The 15,518-nt window shown below is 43.0% G+C and overlaps 1 protein-coding gene across 1 annotated transcript in view; it reads right to left on the minus strand.

The window, feature by feature from the left end:
• Positions 1–7,636: 7,636 nt before the first annotated feature.
• NARS2 (asparaginyl-tRNA synthetase 2, mitochondrial) overlaps positions 7,637–15,518 on the minus strand; it is a 51,193-nt gene continuing 43,311 nt past the window's right edge. Inside the window, exons 13-14 of the mRNA XM_052670039.1 lie at positions 13,824–13,850; positions 7,637–8,439 (exon numbers count right to left, since the gene is read on the minus strand). Of these exons, the coding sequence (XP_052525999.1) occupies positions 8,295–8,439; positions 13,824–13,850 (172 nt within the window). The 3' untranslated portion in view covers positions 7,637–8,294. The remainder of the gene's footprint in view (positions 8,440–13,823; positions 13,851–15,518) is intronic.

A 15,518-nucleotide genomic window follows, 5' to 3' on the forward strand; every position in this document is an offset into this window, starting at 1 on the left:
GCCAGGCAGCACTGAGATGCTGAGCCCGAATCTGGATGCAGCCAGGGGATGCTTCCAGGCCTTTCATTCAAAGCTTATTACATGGGTTTTTTTATTTGGGAAGCATGATTCAACGTAAGCCAGTCCTGATTTCTGCACCAGACTCGATCTAATTTTGCTGCAAGTTGAATGAGACAAAATCCTACTGATGTTCTTCATGCTTGGTCCTTCCTCTGGGATGGATCAGAGCTCCTTGTGCAAACACTGCCTGGATCCAGCTACATCAGCTCTGTATGGAACAGACACTATTTGATGCTCTTAGGGCTCTGACCACAGCTGGGCCCAGGGCAAGCAACCATAAAACAAATCATCATAAAACTAGCAGGGAGAAATCTTGCCCAGCTCCCCTGCCTGGTGCACGCTCCCATCCTTAGGCATCACTTCAAGAGCAGATGGTGCTCTGCAGTAGAGCAAACGAGCAATTATCCTCCTGACACCCCGCAAGGCCTCCCCGCAAGAAGTTACTTCACCCCAAGCTACGAGCTGTTGTCTGGCTTTTCAGGATAATTGGATGTAATCAAGTTTAATTCGGTCGGTGCAGTAACTCTGAAGACTTTTGTAACTGGATTACTGTCGGCTCAGCGGTCATGTGCCATTACGTTCGCTGGTCAGAACAGAAGCCAGAATAAAAACAGATGCTTTCCCCCCACTCCTGCTCCACTGACACCCCTTGAGGATATGGGCGTGCGCTGCGTATTCGAGATAATTAACTAAAAATTCTATTAGGAGAAGGAAGTCATTGCTGTCATATTAAGTTTCGGCCTCTCCTAGAAAGTGTAAGTTATTGTAGTGCATTTCTATGTTTGTTTATAGTTGTAGAGCTAAAAATACTGGAGCACAGATCTATGATGCATGTGTAAATTGAGGTGTATAAATGTTATTGCACAGATGGGAAAACTGAGATCACGAGCAGGAGCGATGAGGAAGGAGTCCCTCAGGTCCCCTGTTTGGCTGTACATCACCAGGCAAAAAAAAAAAGGAATAACAGAATTCTGCATCTGGGGCAGATGACACCAAATCACAGAGATTCAAAAAGATCACTGAGATCCTCAAGTCCAACTCCAACCCATCCCCACTGACCACATCCCTCAGTGCCACATCTCCATACTTCTTGAACACCTCCAGAAACAGCAACTCTACCACCTCCCTGGGCAGCTTCTTCCAATGCTCAACCACTCTTCTAGAGAATAATTTTTTCCTAATATCCAACCTGAACCTCCCCGGGTGCAATTCGAGGCCATCGAGCCTCGATAGAGCTCCTGCAAGCCACAGGTGAGAGGCACATGATAAACATAATGAAGCCAGCAGCATAAAGGCCTTCCAACCCCCTTTGGTATTAACTTACTCAGGTGGCATGTGAAAGGATGTTCTCATCATCTTTTAGGTCAAGCTCTGCAGACTTGTAGAATCATCATGGAATTGTTCAAGTTGGAAAGGACCTTTAAAGGCCATCTGGTCCAACTCCCCAGCAACGCACAGGGACACCCACAGCTGCATCAGGTGCTCGGAGCCCTGTCAAAACTGACCTTGAATGCTTCCAAGGACGGGGCATCCTACGCTCTTTCCTAATGAGCCCCTCACTCTCAGACTTCAGGCCCAGTGATTTCACCCTGACTAATGCTGAGGCCAGACAGATGGGAGACTGAAATATGGCACTTTTTGAACAGTGAAAATAATCACAGCATCAATGCATGGAAATGATGTGATCTTGTGGTTTCACAGCATTTTAGACTGTTTGGTGGCATAGGAACCACATTATAACCCTGGCTAAAAGAGCAATGAACGTCAGATAGACACCTCTTAAAAGGCAGTCAGTTTTGAATTGCAGATTAACTGTAAAAAGACCAAAGTGCAAAGAGACGTTTCCAAGACCCATGGCAAAGGAAGAACTCCAACTCCCAGTCCCAAATGCTACAGAGTGGCCACCCTCAGCTGAATGCTGTTAAGCTGTGGATGCAGGCATATGCATCTCTGGTTTTGGCCAGATGGCTATTTGGAGTTTCTAATGATCTGGGAAATGAGCACTTCATAATGTTCTGTCTCAAAGGACTGAGCACAAACTTTCTTCCATTTTCCATACCAGCACTGTTGCAGATGGCACCAGATCTCAATCAGTGCTAAAAACAGTACATGTGCTCCAAGGAGGCAATGTACTCCTGCAAGGCAAAACACCCTTTGAGTTCATTAACAAATATGAAATTTGTTAAATACTTGAACCCTATGCTGCCTAAAATCACCATAAACAATTATTAATGCCAATAGCTTTTGGAAGTGTTTTTAAGCCATTGTAGAAGCCCTCAGATTCCATCTGCGTTGTTATTTGGGTTCAGCAAGTTCAAACGTGGGGCTATAGAGAAAACAGCACCTCTGTATGTTTACAAAGAGGAACCCAAAGCACAGACTTGAACTGCTGTGCACGGCCCTTCCTCAGTGGCTGTGATGCAGTAGGGGCTGTTGGGAATGCCAGGACACACGTTGTGGTTTATTTACAGTACACAAGTGGAGAAGTCACCCCAGGTGCTTCGAGGAGATGCTGCTCTGAGCCTCCAGCCTGGCAAGAACAAGGCCTCAGGATTAAAGCAATGCCAGAACATCCTAGAGTCTGAGGTCTTCAAAGGGTTAAAAGGATAGAATCACAGAATGGCCTGGGTTGAAAAGGACCACAATGATCATCCAGTTTCAACCCCCTGCTATGTGCACCACCAACCCAGGCTGCCCAGAGCCACATCCAGCCTGGCCTCTAATGCCTGCAGGGATGGGGCATCCACAGCCTCCTTGGGCAACCTGTTCCAGTGCTTCACACCCTCTGTGTAAAAAACTTCCTCCTAATATCTAACCTAAACATCCCCTGTCTTAGTTAAAAACCATTCCCCCTTGATAGCATTGAATCAATGCTCAAAATCACTCTGGGAGTAAAGACACCATAGAACTACAACGATAAAGCCATCGTGTCCATGAAATAGAACTGTTTTCCCCCAGTGGCTGGAAATCTGGCATCTCTCGGAAGACGTGGCAGCACAGAACGATCCAATAAAGAAATGTGTGCAATGTTTGTCAAGGCCACCTCCCAGAACACACCGAGATTTTTTCTGAGCCATTTGTGTATTGTTTGCCAGCGAGCCCCCTGGCTGGCTGCTTCTGAGAATCCAGGCCTCTGCTGTTACAGAATAATACATTATTACATAGGAGTATCAGTGCATGAAGCTGCTGAAGACAGTGAGATACACAGCTCTTGGTGAAAAGCAAAAAGCTTTGCAAAGAAAATTAAAAATACACCCCGTTGGCTGCCTCAAATCATTCAGAGAAAAAAAAAAAAGAAATCAATTGTAAGAGTAATAAAAATAAATAGCAGCGCTGTGAAATCTGCATTGCCAGATCTGAAAGGCCTCGGGACACATAGGGATAGATAAAAATCACTGAAGTGCTGTCTGGGATCTTAGAAATGCCAAAAATGCATTTGAAACCGGATCAGCTGCGAATATTCTGGTGTGGGTGCACCCAAAGGTGGAGGGAATTCTCACGGGGAAGCAACAAGTAGGGATTTTGGCCTGTTCCATGGTTCTGCCATATATCTTCCATAACCTTGGGCAAGCTGCTTAATTGCTCCGTGCCTCAACCTTGCACAGTAAAACAGCGTCAGCACTAAATGCAACGAGGATTCTGAAGTCGTTTCACCCACATTTCACCCATAACTGAGCCTACAATTTCTGCTATTTGTCTTTTAAATGGCCACACAGCTTCGCCTGGTGCTGCCTTTTATGTGAAAGCATCTTTGTGCAACACCTCATGCAGCGGACATTGAGACACAGCTGTAGGACAGCTAATCACACATTTTGCAGCAGCCATAAAACAATGGGAGCCATAATTTCTTTGAACTCTGGGTCAAACTTCTTGTTAGCCAAGCCTGTAAGATCTCATACAGTAAATTATATACGTCTCTTTACCAGCAGGATCGTAAAATAAAACTTTACGATCCTTCCGAAGGTCACGGCTCTGCAACAAACTATATGATAAAACAATAAATTCACCCCTGAGACCACCATTTTATGGCTTCCGTAGCTTTGCTTAGATCTGAGGAAACTGAGACTTTGACAATCTTCATACAAAATGTTACTTCTCCTTTGGACCCATCTCCCCCTAAGTGTGAGACAGAGGCTGAAACAACAGCACTAACGAGCGGCACTGCATCCAGCAGCAAAGTCTCATTTATCTCTATACACACATTTAATCGGAACAATGACCAAAGTGTTTCTTGGCAAATTAGTCCCCTTCTTCCCTTTCAGAAAAACACAACTATAAGCTATTTCCAAAACAACCAATATTAGTCCAGCAAACAAAACTGTCCGTTACGTTTCCCATCAAATTCCTGGCATTTCCTCAAGGGATGCTCTATAATTTAGACCTACTACCGAATGAACTGGAAAGAGGACTGCTGAGCTGAGCACCTTGTGTTTCTCCTTTGTGTCTGAGGGCTTCAATGCAGGTAAGCCAGCTAGAAACCCTGTGCCAGTCTGCTGACTGAACATTTGGCCCAGGGATGGGCTTTTATTTCTGTGATTGTATGGAAGGTGGTACAACAGTCCAAGATTCCACACTGCCTGAGTAACACAACATAAATCATATGGGAGAGAACAGCCATCCTTTAAACGTTTCTCTGAGTTTACAGGGTCACTGTTTTACTCCCAGGGCTGCTGCCCTCCCATCGTTCTGTCCTAATGCTACAAACCCAGAGATGCAGCCGTTGATGACAGCGATTCTTTCCTCTGAAATCCAAAGTGAGGACAAAGCTGAAAAGAGACAGTGCTGGTCACCAAGGAAGGGAAATGTCCAAAAAAAAGACTTACCCAAAGTACCATGATGGTTACCTGGCCTTGAGAGTGGACTGCTTACAGCACTAAAAATACCCCTATGTGAGCTATTGTGCTCCCGTGTGCAAAGAATAACAGCTTTTTGTTTAAAGAAGTTTTTATCCGGCTTCAACTCTTGCCAGACTGTAGATTCTAAGCAAAGATGAAGCAAGGAAATGGCTTAAATCTAAAAAACTCTGTTTCCCTGCCTGCAACTCCAAGAGGAACGACCTCCCCATCCTCCCGATTAACTTCCTTTTCATTCTGGAGAGAAGACTCGAAGGAAATACATGACATTCCACATGGAAATCCCAGAGAACACACATTGCATTCCTTAGCAATACCAGCCAATGCTATTTATACGTAACTCGAGGTGAAGTATGCCAGACTTGAGGGAACGAGTGGCTCCCACCCTTGCTGGGTACCCATTAAACAAGCTTCTTACAAGAACACCCACTGGGGTGTTAAGCCTAAAAGGTATCATTGCACACAGGTCTTAGGCTCTACCTTCTCTGTCTCCCCTCTAGGCAAAATGGTGCACGGTCCAGGCTGCTTCCAAGCCTGCACAACCCTTTTTTCCCCCCTTTTTGAGCCTGACCAATCAGCTCTGGTGGGGACAACCCTGCTCTCCTGACATTCTGCTAAACTGGAATGAGTTCTGCACCTGGGATGAGCTTTTCGATCCAAGGGCAATGCCAACCAGGTCAGCTCTGCCAACTCACCAAGAGCCTTGAATCAAACAGAAGCACACGCACACAACCAGGGAAGCTGCTCGTCTTGGACACGTAGCTGCAATCACAAGAATCACCATCCACACTTCACTCTTGCTATGCTTCTCTTCAAGTTCTGCCTTTCTGCAAGGGCTACAACCAGGACAAAAACAACAACAACAACAAAAAAACAAACCCCCCTGACATCACTTCACATGCTTACCAATCAACAGAATGAAAGGTTCAACCTTGATCTGTCCTGCAACAACCTCTTTCAAGACAAAGAATGAAGGGTGGATCACATCAGTCTTCAGTTCTCACAAGCTGTCAGCTCATATAAGGCCTCGATAACCACTCCACAAGCCTATTTAAAACACTCCCATCCCTGCCCTGACTTGTGCATCGTCTCACATCACCTTCTGACTTACTGGCACCTTCCATTGTCTTCTTTTCTACACCTTGTTTTTCACCTGTCGCTCATTAGCCCCACCCTGCCCATCAGATCTGGCATTTGGCTGCCTGATCACCCACCTCCTGCTGACAACAGCCTGCTGATGCCAAAATCAACACTGCCACCCTGCAGCTGCTGCGGGGACAAATGCTGAGTGGACAGGAGATGGTTTTGCTGTCAGCATGTGAGCTTCTGGTTCAAACACTCGTTTATGGCGACTGTGACAGACTCAAGGACTAAAGATCTCAATGGGCACACTTGCTGACTGCATGTTATTTAGGAACATCGTATTGGATGGGGCTATTGGCACATGCACTCTTTCTATATCTTTCTGCTGCCAGTGTTCCAGCGATGGCATTTAAGATAACTCATTAAAGGAGGAGATAGTTCGAATGCATGGAGATATTTCGGCGCCCTATGTAGGAAGTGGTGGTTTCAAAGGGAAGGTAGGTGCTGGAACCCACTCATGGAATCACAATGAACAACTCTAAGGATTCTGTGATGATTCTGTGAACTGAGGCACCATCAGGAGATACAAACCAGCAAGTGCACAGTTAACGCCTGCCTAACCAAAAAGAAAGATGACAACAATCTTGATATGCAGGAGATGTCCCAGCGCATGCACCAAGCACCCCAAAGCAATGACCTTGTGGTGTATGATCGTGATAACGAAGAGTCCCAGCCATGAACCAAACCAAAACGTGGCAGGTGCCACATAACATAAACATGTATTTTTAGATACTGCAGGTGCAGCATTACAGAGCCCTACTGCAGAGAAAATGTGCCTGCAACGTTACCAGCGCAATGCTATTTGATTACTATCTTTAAATCTCTTTCATTTGCTTGGAGGAAAAGTCTTTGGGGCTGTTCTGCAGCCACTTCACGTTCACTGTGCCAGTTTACATGGGGTTCATTAGCAATAAGGCTGTTACCTTGCTTTTTCTCTTTATATAAATTGTTTTTACTGCAGACATCTTGGACTACAGAGTAGTAAGTGCTATGCAAATGACAATTTGCTGGATTGTGATAATTTAGAAGGGAAAAGGGATGCTGGAAACCCTCAGTTCAAGTCCCAAATAAACCACTGGTTTCCAATTGCCTTGGGCAAGTCACTTGATCTGCCCTTAATCCTGTTTTCAAAACAGAAATGAATATTTCTTTACCTGGCAGGGAGGCTGAGAGCACAAACCCATTAAAGACTGCATGGAGTTCAGATCCTACAGAGATAAGCAATTACTTAATACACATGCAATGGCTGGCAGTGGATGGTGGTTGTTTCAAAATACACACAAAACTGTTTGGGCCAGATGAACACATCACATATTTATATTTTATATTTAACACCAAAAAAAAAAAGCAAAGCAACAAGGACGAACACCAGAAAGCTGCACGTTGCCTTCAGAGACTGGGATGTGACTGAACATTTCTGCTATGAAAATGTGGTTGTTTGAGCACACAGAACAGGTATCTCCTGCAGAAATTGTGTAAGTAATTTGTGTATATGCAGAAAGAAACATCTACTGGAGACCGAGGAAACGCTATGATGCCGAGTGCCACGGTTTTATAACAATATAAGGAAGCATGAAGAGTTACAAAACAACCCAGTGTACATCTTTATTGATGATTCACAAAATCAAACATCGTTCACCTAATTCACTCCAGCAGTTCCAGGATGACATTTCTCCTTGCTAGGTTTGGCTGATTTTTCCAACGTAAACAATATTTGCTTTTAACTCAGGGTGGGGAGAACCACGCTTTAGACAGTTGTCATTTCGTAAGAGCAAGTACATCACAGCAGTGACAATACTCTGCAATTTTACAATCCTCAACCTTCAAAGCACTGTGCAGGCATTTAATTAAAGCCTACTAAAGCCTCACAACAGACCTGGCTCTCAGTCCATTTCAGGTCACACCTCCTTATGAATATTTCACATCAAACCCCCACTACCTCTGAACAATACTTATTCGGGACTCCCATCGTTTGTGCTCATGGGAATCTTAACTCTTTGGTTAAGTGGGATTTATTAATGCTCCCAAAATGCACCAAAGATGTGAACTGCTATCACATTAACTGCAAGCATGCTTCTATTATCTCACAGGAACATATATTATTTTCAGTAAGGCAGTATCCAATTTACTGAGAGCTTCCCCAATACAACGTTTCTCTCAATTTTCCTCTACAATGCACTCAGTCATACGCCAATATTATATACATGTGCTTACACGGGCAGTTTTCACACTGCTGAGCTACAGCAGACAGGAGTGAGGAAACCTGGGGAAAGGAATAACATCTTTGATATTGTCAACACCCAGGATGTACTGCAGGTAGCGTTCAAACCCCATCCCGAAGCCTCCATGAGGAACAGAGCCAAATTTTCGCAGGTCTAGGTACCTGTAATTTAAACAGACAGTTACATTTGCAGCACATTTATGCTGATGTAATTAGAGAGAGCTTTTTATCCGGCGTTTCGCTTTCCATCTTAATTACATCCCTTTGACCCTAACCACTGTGGATTCCTGCCAACACAGCCAGCATTGAAGAGGGACACGAAGCGGTGGGGCTCCCTGACAGGCAGAACTGTATTAGCAAGAAGCCCCAGGTGCAAATGTAAACCAGCAGTGCTGTGCCTTGCCAATATGCTACAGCCTGCTTTGTTTAGGAGCAAGAACTCATTTGGGTACAAAGTACAACTTTAACATCAATGGCTCTACATGCACTGAGAGCACCAAAGTTTTTAAATATATCCCTAATAGAAGCACAAGCCCAGGTTCCTACAGCAACACAAAACATTCCCACTGTCAGAGTCCCCTGCTTGGGTTTGTTCAGCTCTTGCCAGGCTGAAATCTGCCCTACAATAAATTTTCATCTTCTGTCCAGTCATCTTTTCAATAGGCCGAGTCATTTCATTTCCAGTAATTCCTTAAGAACTCAATTTCTTGGCTCAAATACATCTTCTTGTCTGCTGAAGATTCCTCCTGAGTGTTATTTTTCTCTTAGGGTAATTATAATGGCTTTTTGGTCACCTTTTCCCCCCTTCCCAGCCCCCCCGAATCATTTTCACAGACTGATTTATTCACTCCCACAGCAAGTCAGCAAAAAATTCTGTACATTTCTTCTCCAAAAATGAGATCTGCAACAAGACATCGCAGTTTAGAGAACGGTACCTGTTGTGTACAGAAAAGCCAGCTGCCTTGTTTGGAGCAGCTATTCCAACTATGTGGGTGTCAACAACATTAAGATGGCTCAGCTCCCCCTCTCCGCTCCTGATTTCATGTGACATGATATGCAAGGACTGTGTTTACAGATATAAACTGTCACCAACAGTTATGTTTTAATAGGAGTGAAAATCAGCTCAGTGGGTCTGCTCTTTCATGGGGCCACTCCTGAGCCTCCTGAGACCACAAAGTTGTGATGTATGAATGCACTACAAAGGGTCTGTGTGACTGCACATACACTACATGCTTCTCATCCCCATGTATGAGTGTTTCATCAGCCCAGTTTACAAAAAAAGCAACTAAACCTCAATGCAAATACAAAATCATGCTGAAATATATATGTGAAAGCATATAGATATCAATGCATATAAACACACATCTTGAACTATACACTTGTTCACACAGTTTGACAGTATACCTTTTGTACCATACCACTTTTTTTCTTGTGGTTCATTAACAAGCGTTGAAATTTGGGAAGCCACTTATTACAAGCAGTACAATGTTTTGGGGTTTTTTCTTCTTCTTTTTTTTTTTTTTTGTTTTTCCTCAAGAGATTTTCTTCCTCCACTCCACTGCCTAACAAGTAAAATCAAAAGCAGAACTTCTTACCTCTTCCTAGCACTGAGTTTCCACTTACATACTGGGAACTGCCTCCAGAAAACCCTGCTTAGCAGCTTTGCGAAGAAGATGATGAGCAAATCTAATGCTGAGGGTGGTGACTTGTAAAATATAAAGGGCCTCATAAAGCTGAGGGATGTGGGTGATATGGGTGCTGCCCGTGGCAGGTTAACCTGCACCTACTCAGCAGTTCTGAGAAGAATTGGCAAACCAGCTGGTGGCAACTCTAGCAGCAACTGGGAGTTGAAATAACAGCACAGATATTGCAGGTGACGTCAGTCAGACTCTGCCTAGCACTTTCATTCCTCTTTGGTGGCAATGCAGTTTATAAAGTCATCATAAAGATTAAGTAACTCTGCTCCTTCCAGATGGACAATAATAATAAATTCTACCCTTGCTTATCCAAGGCTTTCATCTATGGATCTCAGAGCACTCTGAGAAGCCATTCTGGCAAAAGAACCAAAACAAAGCCCATTAAAGTTAATAGAAAAAGCTCATTGAGTTAAATGTGCTGAGGATCAAGCCTGTGAATCCTTTCTGATGTCTGCACTTAGAAAAAGTGAAGGAATTGAGAAATTTTCCGTTCTTCTCAGATGAAAGAAAGAATAACTTCCTGCAGATTAACAGAAAAATCCCTTCAGGCTGGAAAATGTTTCCTGAGGTTTCCTTCACTCAATAATCTCCACACATTGTATGTTTCTCACCTCGGAAAACACTCTCAAACTAGTTTAGCTATTTCTCCCAGCAGCTTGTGCTTCAGAGGACGGCTGAGACTTCCATTGGCAACTGAGGGAATGTGCAACGTTATTCCAATGGGGGAAGTAAGTTTCCATGACCCCTGCTATCTTCATTGTTCATGTTCTGGACTTGGAGGACTGGTAGTTCTGAGATTTGAATCTTACTAAAATATGTGCTGCAACAACATCCCCTGGCAGTGAATTCCATGAGCTTGTTACGTGCCAAGTTAGAAAAGCATTTCCTTTCATCCTTTTCAAAACCTATATCCTTGTGTCACCATCACCAAATCCTGTGATGCACAGCAAGGCACTGTGAAGATCAGTGCATTCTCAGTGATTGTTTGTAAAACAGAACGTATGCTTTTTAGTCTCCTTTCAAAACAAATATAATCTTGATCTGTCATATAACCATCTTGTAATACTGAAGCCTCTGCTGCCAGTCAGAAAAAAGTAAGGCTGGGAGAACAAAGAACTGTCATCCCCAGAGTTGAATATTTTACTGGAAGAAAAGAAATATACTAAGGAAAAAATATGGGTAACAAAAAACTAGCAGTGAAATGGGTTAGCATATGAAGGATCAGTTTTATTGAATGTTTTAGGAAATAAACATGCAAGCACCACTAGTGAGGCACTGGAACTGCTTCTCCAGAGAATCCCCATCCTTGGAGACACACAAGATCAGTCTGTAACAGGCTCTGTGGAAATGACTGAGCTGTAGGTGTCCCCTGTTCTCTACAGGGAGTTGGACTAGATGACCTTTAAAGGTCCCTTCCAACTCAAACAATTCCATGATTCTGGGTTCTAAAGCTTGGTTAAAATGCTATCTTTGGTATCATGCAAATTCTGCTCTGCTACAATGTTTTGGTAATCCACAAAAGAAGGCATTCAGAGTGTTCAGTGGAAACCACTGATATGAGCTGGATTTACAGTCCATTTATAACACAATATATTCAGTACCCCACAGTCACAGAATTCACAGTCTGCCCTCTGGAACTAACAGCCTACACTGGCAGAGAACAGCAGGAAAGAGGCACAAAGGCAGCAAGTGACTTCCCAGAGTAAACTCTGATCTCCTGACTTTCCCACCTCAATTTCATAGATGTCTCTCAGTCTAGCCAAAATTAGCATCTACAGCACTGAGCTCTGTCTACAGTTCAAAGGAAGGAGTGGGAAAATAAGATAAAATTACTCCAAAGTCAAGCCAAGTACTTCCCCACCTCTTACTATTTATGGAAAGGAACCTGCACAACAGGAAAGCTGTATTGAACTGAAGAAGACTGAGAGGAGGTTGGCCATATTCCTGTATCTACAGATTGTTGGTTGCCTCTTTGATCAATGACTCCTCCACAAGTAAGGAACTCTTCAAGTCATTGAAGAAACAGTGTGTCCCAAAACACAGAAGAAAACAACTAGAAGTGGAGATAGGGCATTATCTAAGGGATTTCAAAAGAGACATCTCATATAGCTGTCCATTCAAAAGTTAGCAAATATACTTCAAAAGAAATGACTCAGCTGTTCTCCAAAGAGTTTGTGTGCCAGCTTTGGAGACTAAATTCGTTCATTAAAATGGAGGAGATTAATTTCAGTCTCTCCTGCCACCTCCTCTGAGAAGGATGCTGGCAACGTAACTACCTCTTCACTGGCAGAATCTGGACTGGATTCCAGAAGTTACCTGGGATATTCTAATCCTGCAGCTTCCCAGCACATCAAACTGTGCAAGGGGCAAAAACAGTTTCAGTCTCCTATGGGAAGCTGCATCACTTCAGTGGAATGGAGAAAAAAGGGGAGAAGAGAGTCTCCCAAATGAGATTACAGGACAGCTACACATGACATGAAACCAAAAATGGGTGATGGGCAGTGTTTCTCGTGGGGGGCATAAGGCAGGGCTGAGCTATTTTAGCAATGCTGAAAGGCTCCCTGCTACTGAGCATCAGACTTCCTAAGGCTTTATCTCAACATCTAACCATACACCTGATCAGCCTTGGTCACGCTTTCCTCTCCAGAAGACCCAATATTTAATTATCTATGTGTGTAAGAGTTGCTGACTATGCTCATCTAGGATATCAGGTGCTGGTCAGAGTTAGGAGTAAAAACAACCATCACAAGTACCACAAAGGGCCCTGGGATTCTTCTGAGTATTCCACACAAGCTTCAAAGGGACAACTAAGAAACAGAGTAGGCTAAAAAGGTTCAACTCAACTGCTACTCCCTTACACAGGCTGCTTGGTCTATAAGATACACTGGGCACGTTAACAGCTTTCTACTAGCAGCTTTACCTGGGAACACAGACAGTTAACCTGTATGCCTGTCTAAAAATATTTCCTATAAACAGAAGCTACAGGCTCAGAGAAATTACAGAAAGAAATTCTGACCCTCTGCTTTGGGTTAGATGAAGTGATACAGTGCATTCTGACCCATAAATGCAAATAATAATGGAAGACATTTCATTCACCTTGTTTGCAAATGGATGATATGAAGAACTGCCAGGCACTGGTCTGTTTCAAAGTGAGTTCATACTCAGGAGAGAGTGTAAGAATCCTGTACTGCATTCTTCAAGGCAGTCTCCCTAATGGCCAATCCAAATACTAAAGAGCATTTGAATACACTCTTCTAAATTTAAAATCCTCCACACTATCAACCTCTCAGTAGCTTTGACAAAGCACATACCAAGAAACACTTGTCAAGAGGAGCACTAAAATCTTGTCATTTTAATGGGCTAAATCGTTAATTCAAAGGTTGTTCTGTCTCCTTAGCAGGACAGTTTTAATTGCTTCAACAGCTTTGTTAGGGAAGATTTTTCAACCCAGTTGCTCTGTCAATTGCAAAGGGAGTCATTCACAGAGCTGTTAAAGGTCACAAATTGCTTGTGGTTCTGCAACCTGTTTATCTCATGTGATGGTGGCCAGAATCTATTCATTTTGGAACACAATTTGATGACTTAGTATCACTGATGAGTTGTAAATTAATCCACTTTATGCAATCCTGAAAGGAATGACCTGTGCTGACCACAGACAAATTGGGAAGATAAAGTAAGTAGCATTAGATTAACTTTGTTGAAGTGAACTGGCTGTTCCATTGAGACTGGCAGTGATGGCCATGCAGCTGGGCCAAGAAATGTCCCCCTCAAGAACTGCATGAAAAAATGAAACATTTGTTTAAAGAACCTCAGAAGAAATATAGCTTGCAAAATAAGAAACAGTCTTACCATTGGTAGGCATTTGTGAGTCCTAATCTGTGGAACAAGAAGAAAAAACCTCATAAATAAAGGAACATGGAGCTGCATATGCAGCACTTGCCTGGAAAACAACTAAACTGAGGTGAAAAAGGAAAGGCAGGAAATAAAGGGAAGACAGGATCAATGGCTGTCAGCTCTGGCACTTGGTAGAGAATCTCGAACAGATTCCCAACATGCTTCTCAAAATACAAAGTTAGTTTTGGAAACACACAGCTTCATACCAAGACTTGTGCAAATGCTTCACTTCAGGGAAATCAGTAAAACCCTCTTTCAAAATTTTGGAGAGTGTAGGCCTAAATATTAAACTTACAACATGCAGCAATCTCATTTATGAATGAGGCAAAATCTCCCCATATGTGAAATCTCCCCTTTCTTAGTTCACAAAACCATTAAATGGCCATGGATTTAATAACATACTCAACTATTAAATAAAAGTTGCTTCTGTAAAGCAATTTAATGAAGACATCTTTTCTTAACTGCCAACAGTAGATCCTCCACCCTTTTCCAACCCTAGCAGAAACAGCACAAAGTTGATTTTTTTCTTCCCATTCCTCTCAACACAAACAAAAATTTCTGTAGGCAAAATGAGACCATTTCTCTGATCTCCAGCACACTGCAGCAATCCTTGACCAGAACTTTTAGATTTACTGTAAGAAGCGTGCATAAGGAGACGAGAATCCAGTTATCTCTCTCTTGTTTGTGCTGGGACTGCAGGAAGTAGAATTTAAAGGCATTAACAAAATATTTTGGTTCAGCAGATCAGATCCTGAGGACTCAAAACAGAGAAACACGTGGTGTTATTTTCCCAGTTCATCTTAAGTGCAGAGCTATAGTCTGAGGTCACTGAAGATACATCATTTGTAGCTCAAAACACTTCCTGTGACTTTCCTGTCACATAAAAAAAGTCTGGCTTTGACCTTTACAAAGATCCCTCCTCCAGTCCCACACCTGGAAGGCTGTGGACTCTGGATTCTATGGGTAGAAATGTCAAGTGCACTTTGCTTCAGCTGAAGCATGGTTCTGTCTGGAGAGTTCACAATGAAAGTGACAGCATGCACAGTGAGGCCTTGCAGGGTGTAACACCATCCTACACCACAAACTGTGAACCAATCTTGCAGTGATTTTAATTGCCCTATCGTTTTTCATTATGCTGAAATGGATTTTGCATTTCTCCACTGATTAGATACATCACCGTGACCAACTGGCTGATTTAAGTGATGGATTCATTCCCGATGTATAAATTACGTTACTCTGGGATTAATTCTCCTCCAAAACTGCTTTGTAACAAGTGTACAAATAGCACAAATGGACTCAGACGAGTTACAAAAAGTTATTTTGAAAATTCAGACTGGATCCAGGGAGTAATTGTCTACATTGTCTCCATCTAGAGATGGAGATTTACCCCATCTCTAAAGTCAATTGCTGTTAATGAAATAACAGCTCCGATGTTCTGACACTGAATTTAGCCTAAAATTACCCTAAGCCAGAGTCAGAACAACGCAGTAGGGAAAAAGACTGCCAACGAGGCCACATGACTTCAGTACAAGTCACAGCTCTCTCCAATGAAGCTTTCCACAAAACTCTTAGCAAAGAACAGTATTCTATGAAATACAGTTACTGAAGTCAACTGTACCACAGCTAGGCAAAGCTTCCCAGCTGCAGTTC

This window comes from Tympanuchus pallidicinctus, unplaced genomic scaffold, assembly GCF_026119805.1.
Source record: "Tympanuchus pallidicinctus isolate F22 unplaced genomic scaffold, pur_lepc_1.0 scaffold11, whole genome shotgun sequence".
NCBI classification, from domain to species: Eukaryota; Metazoa; Chordata; class Aves; order Galliformes; family Phasianidae; genus Tympanuchus; species Tympanuchus pallidicinctus.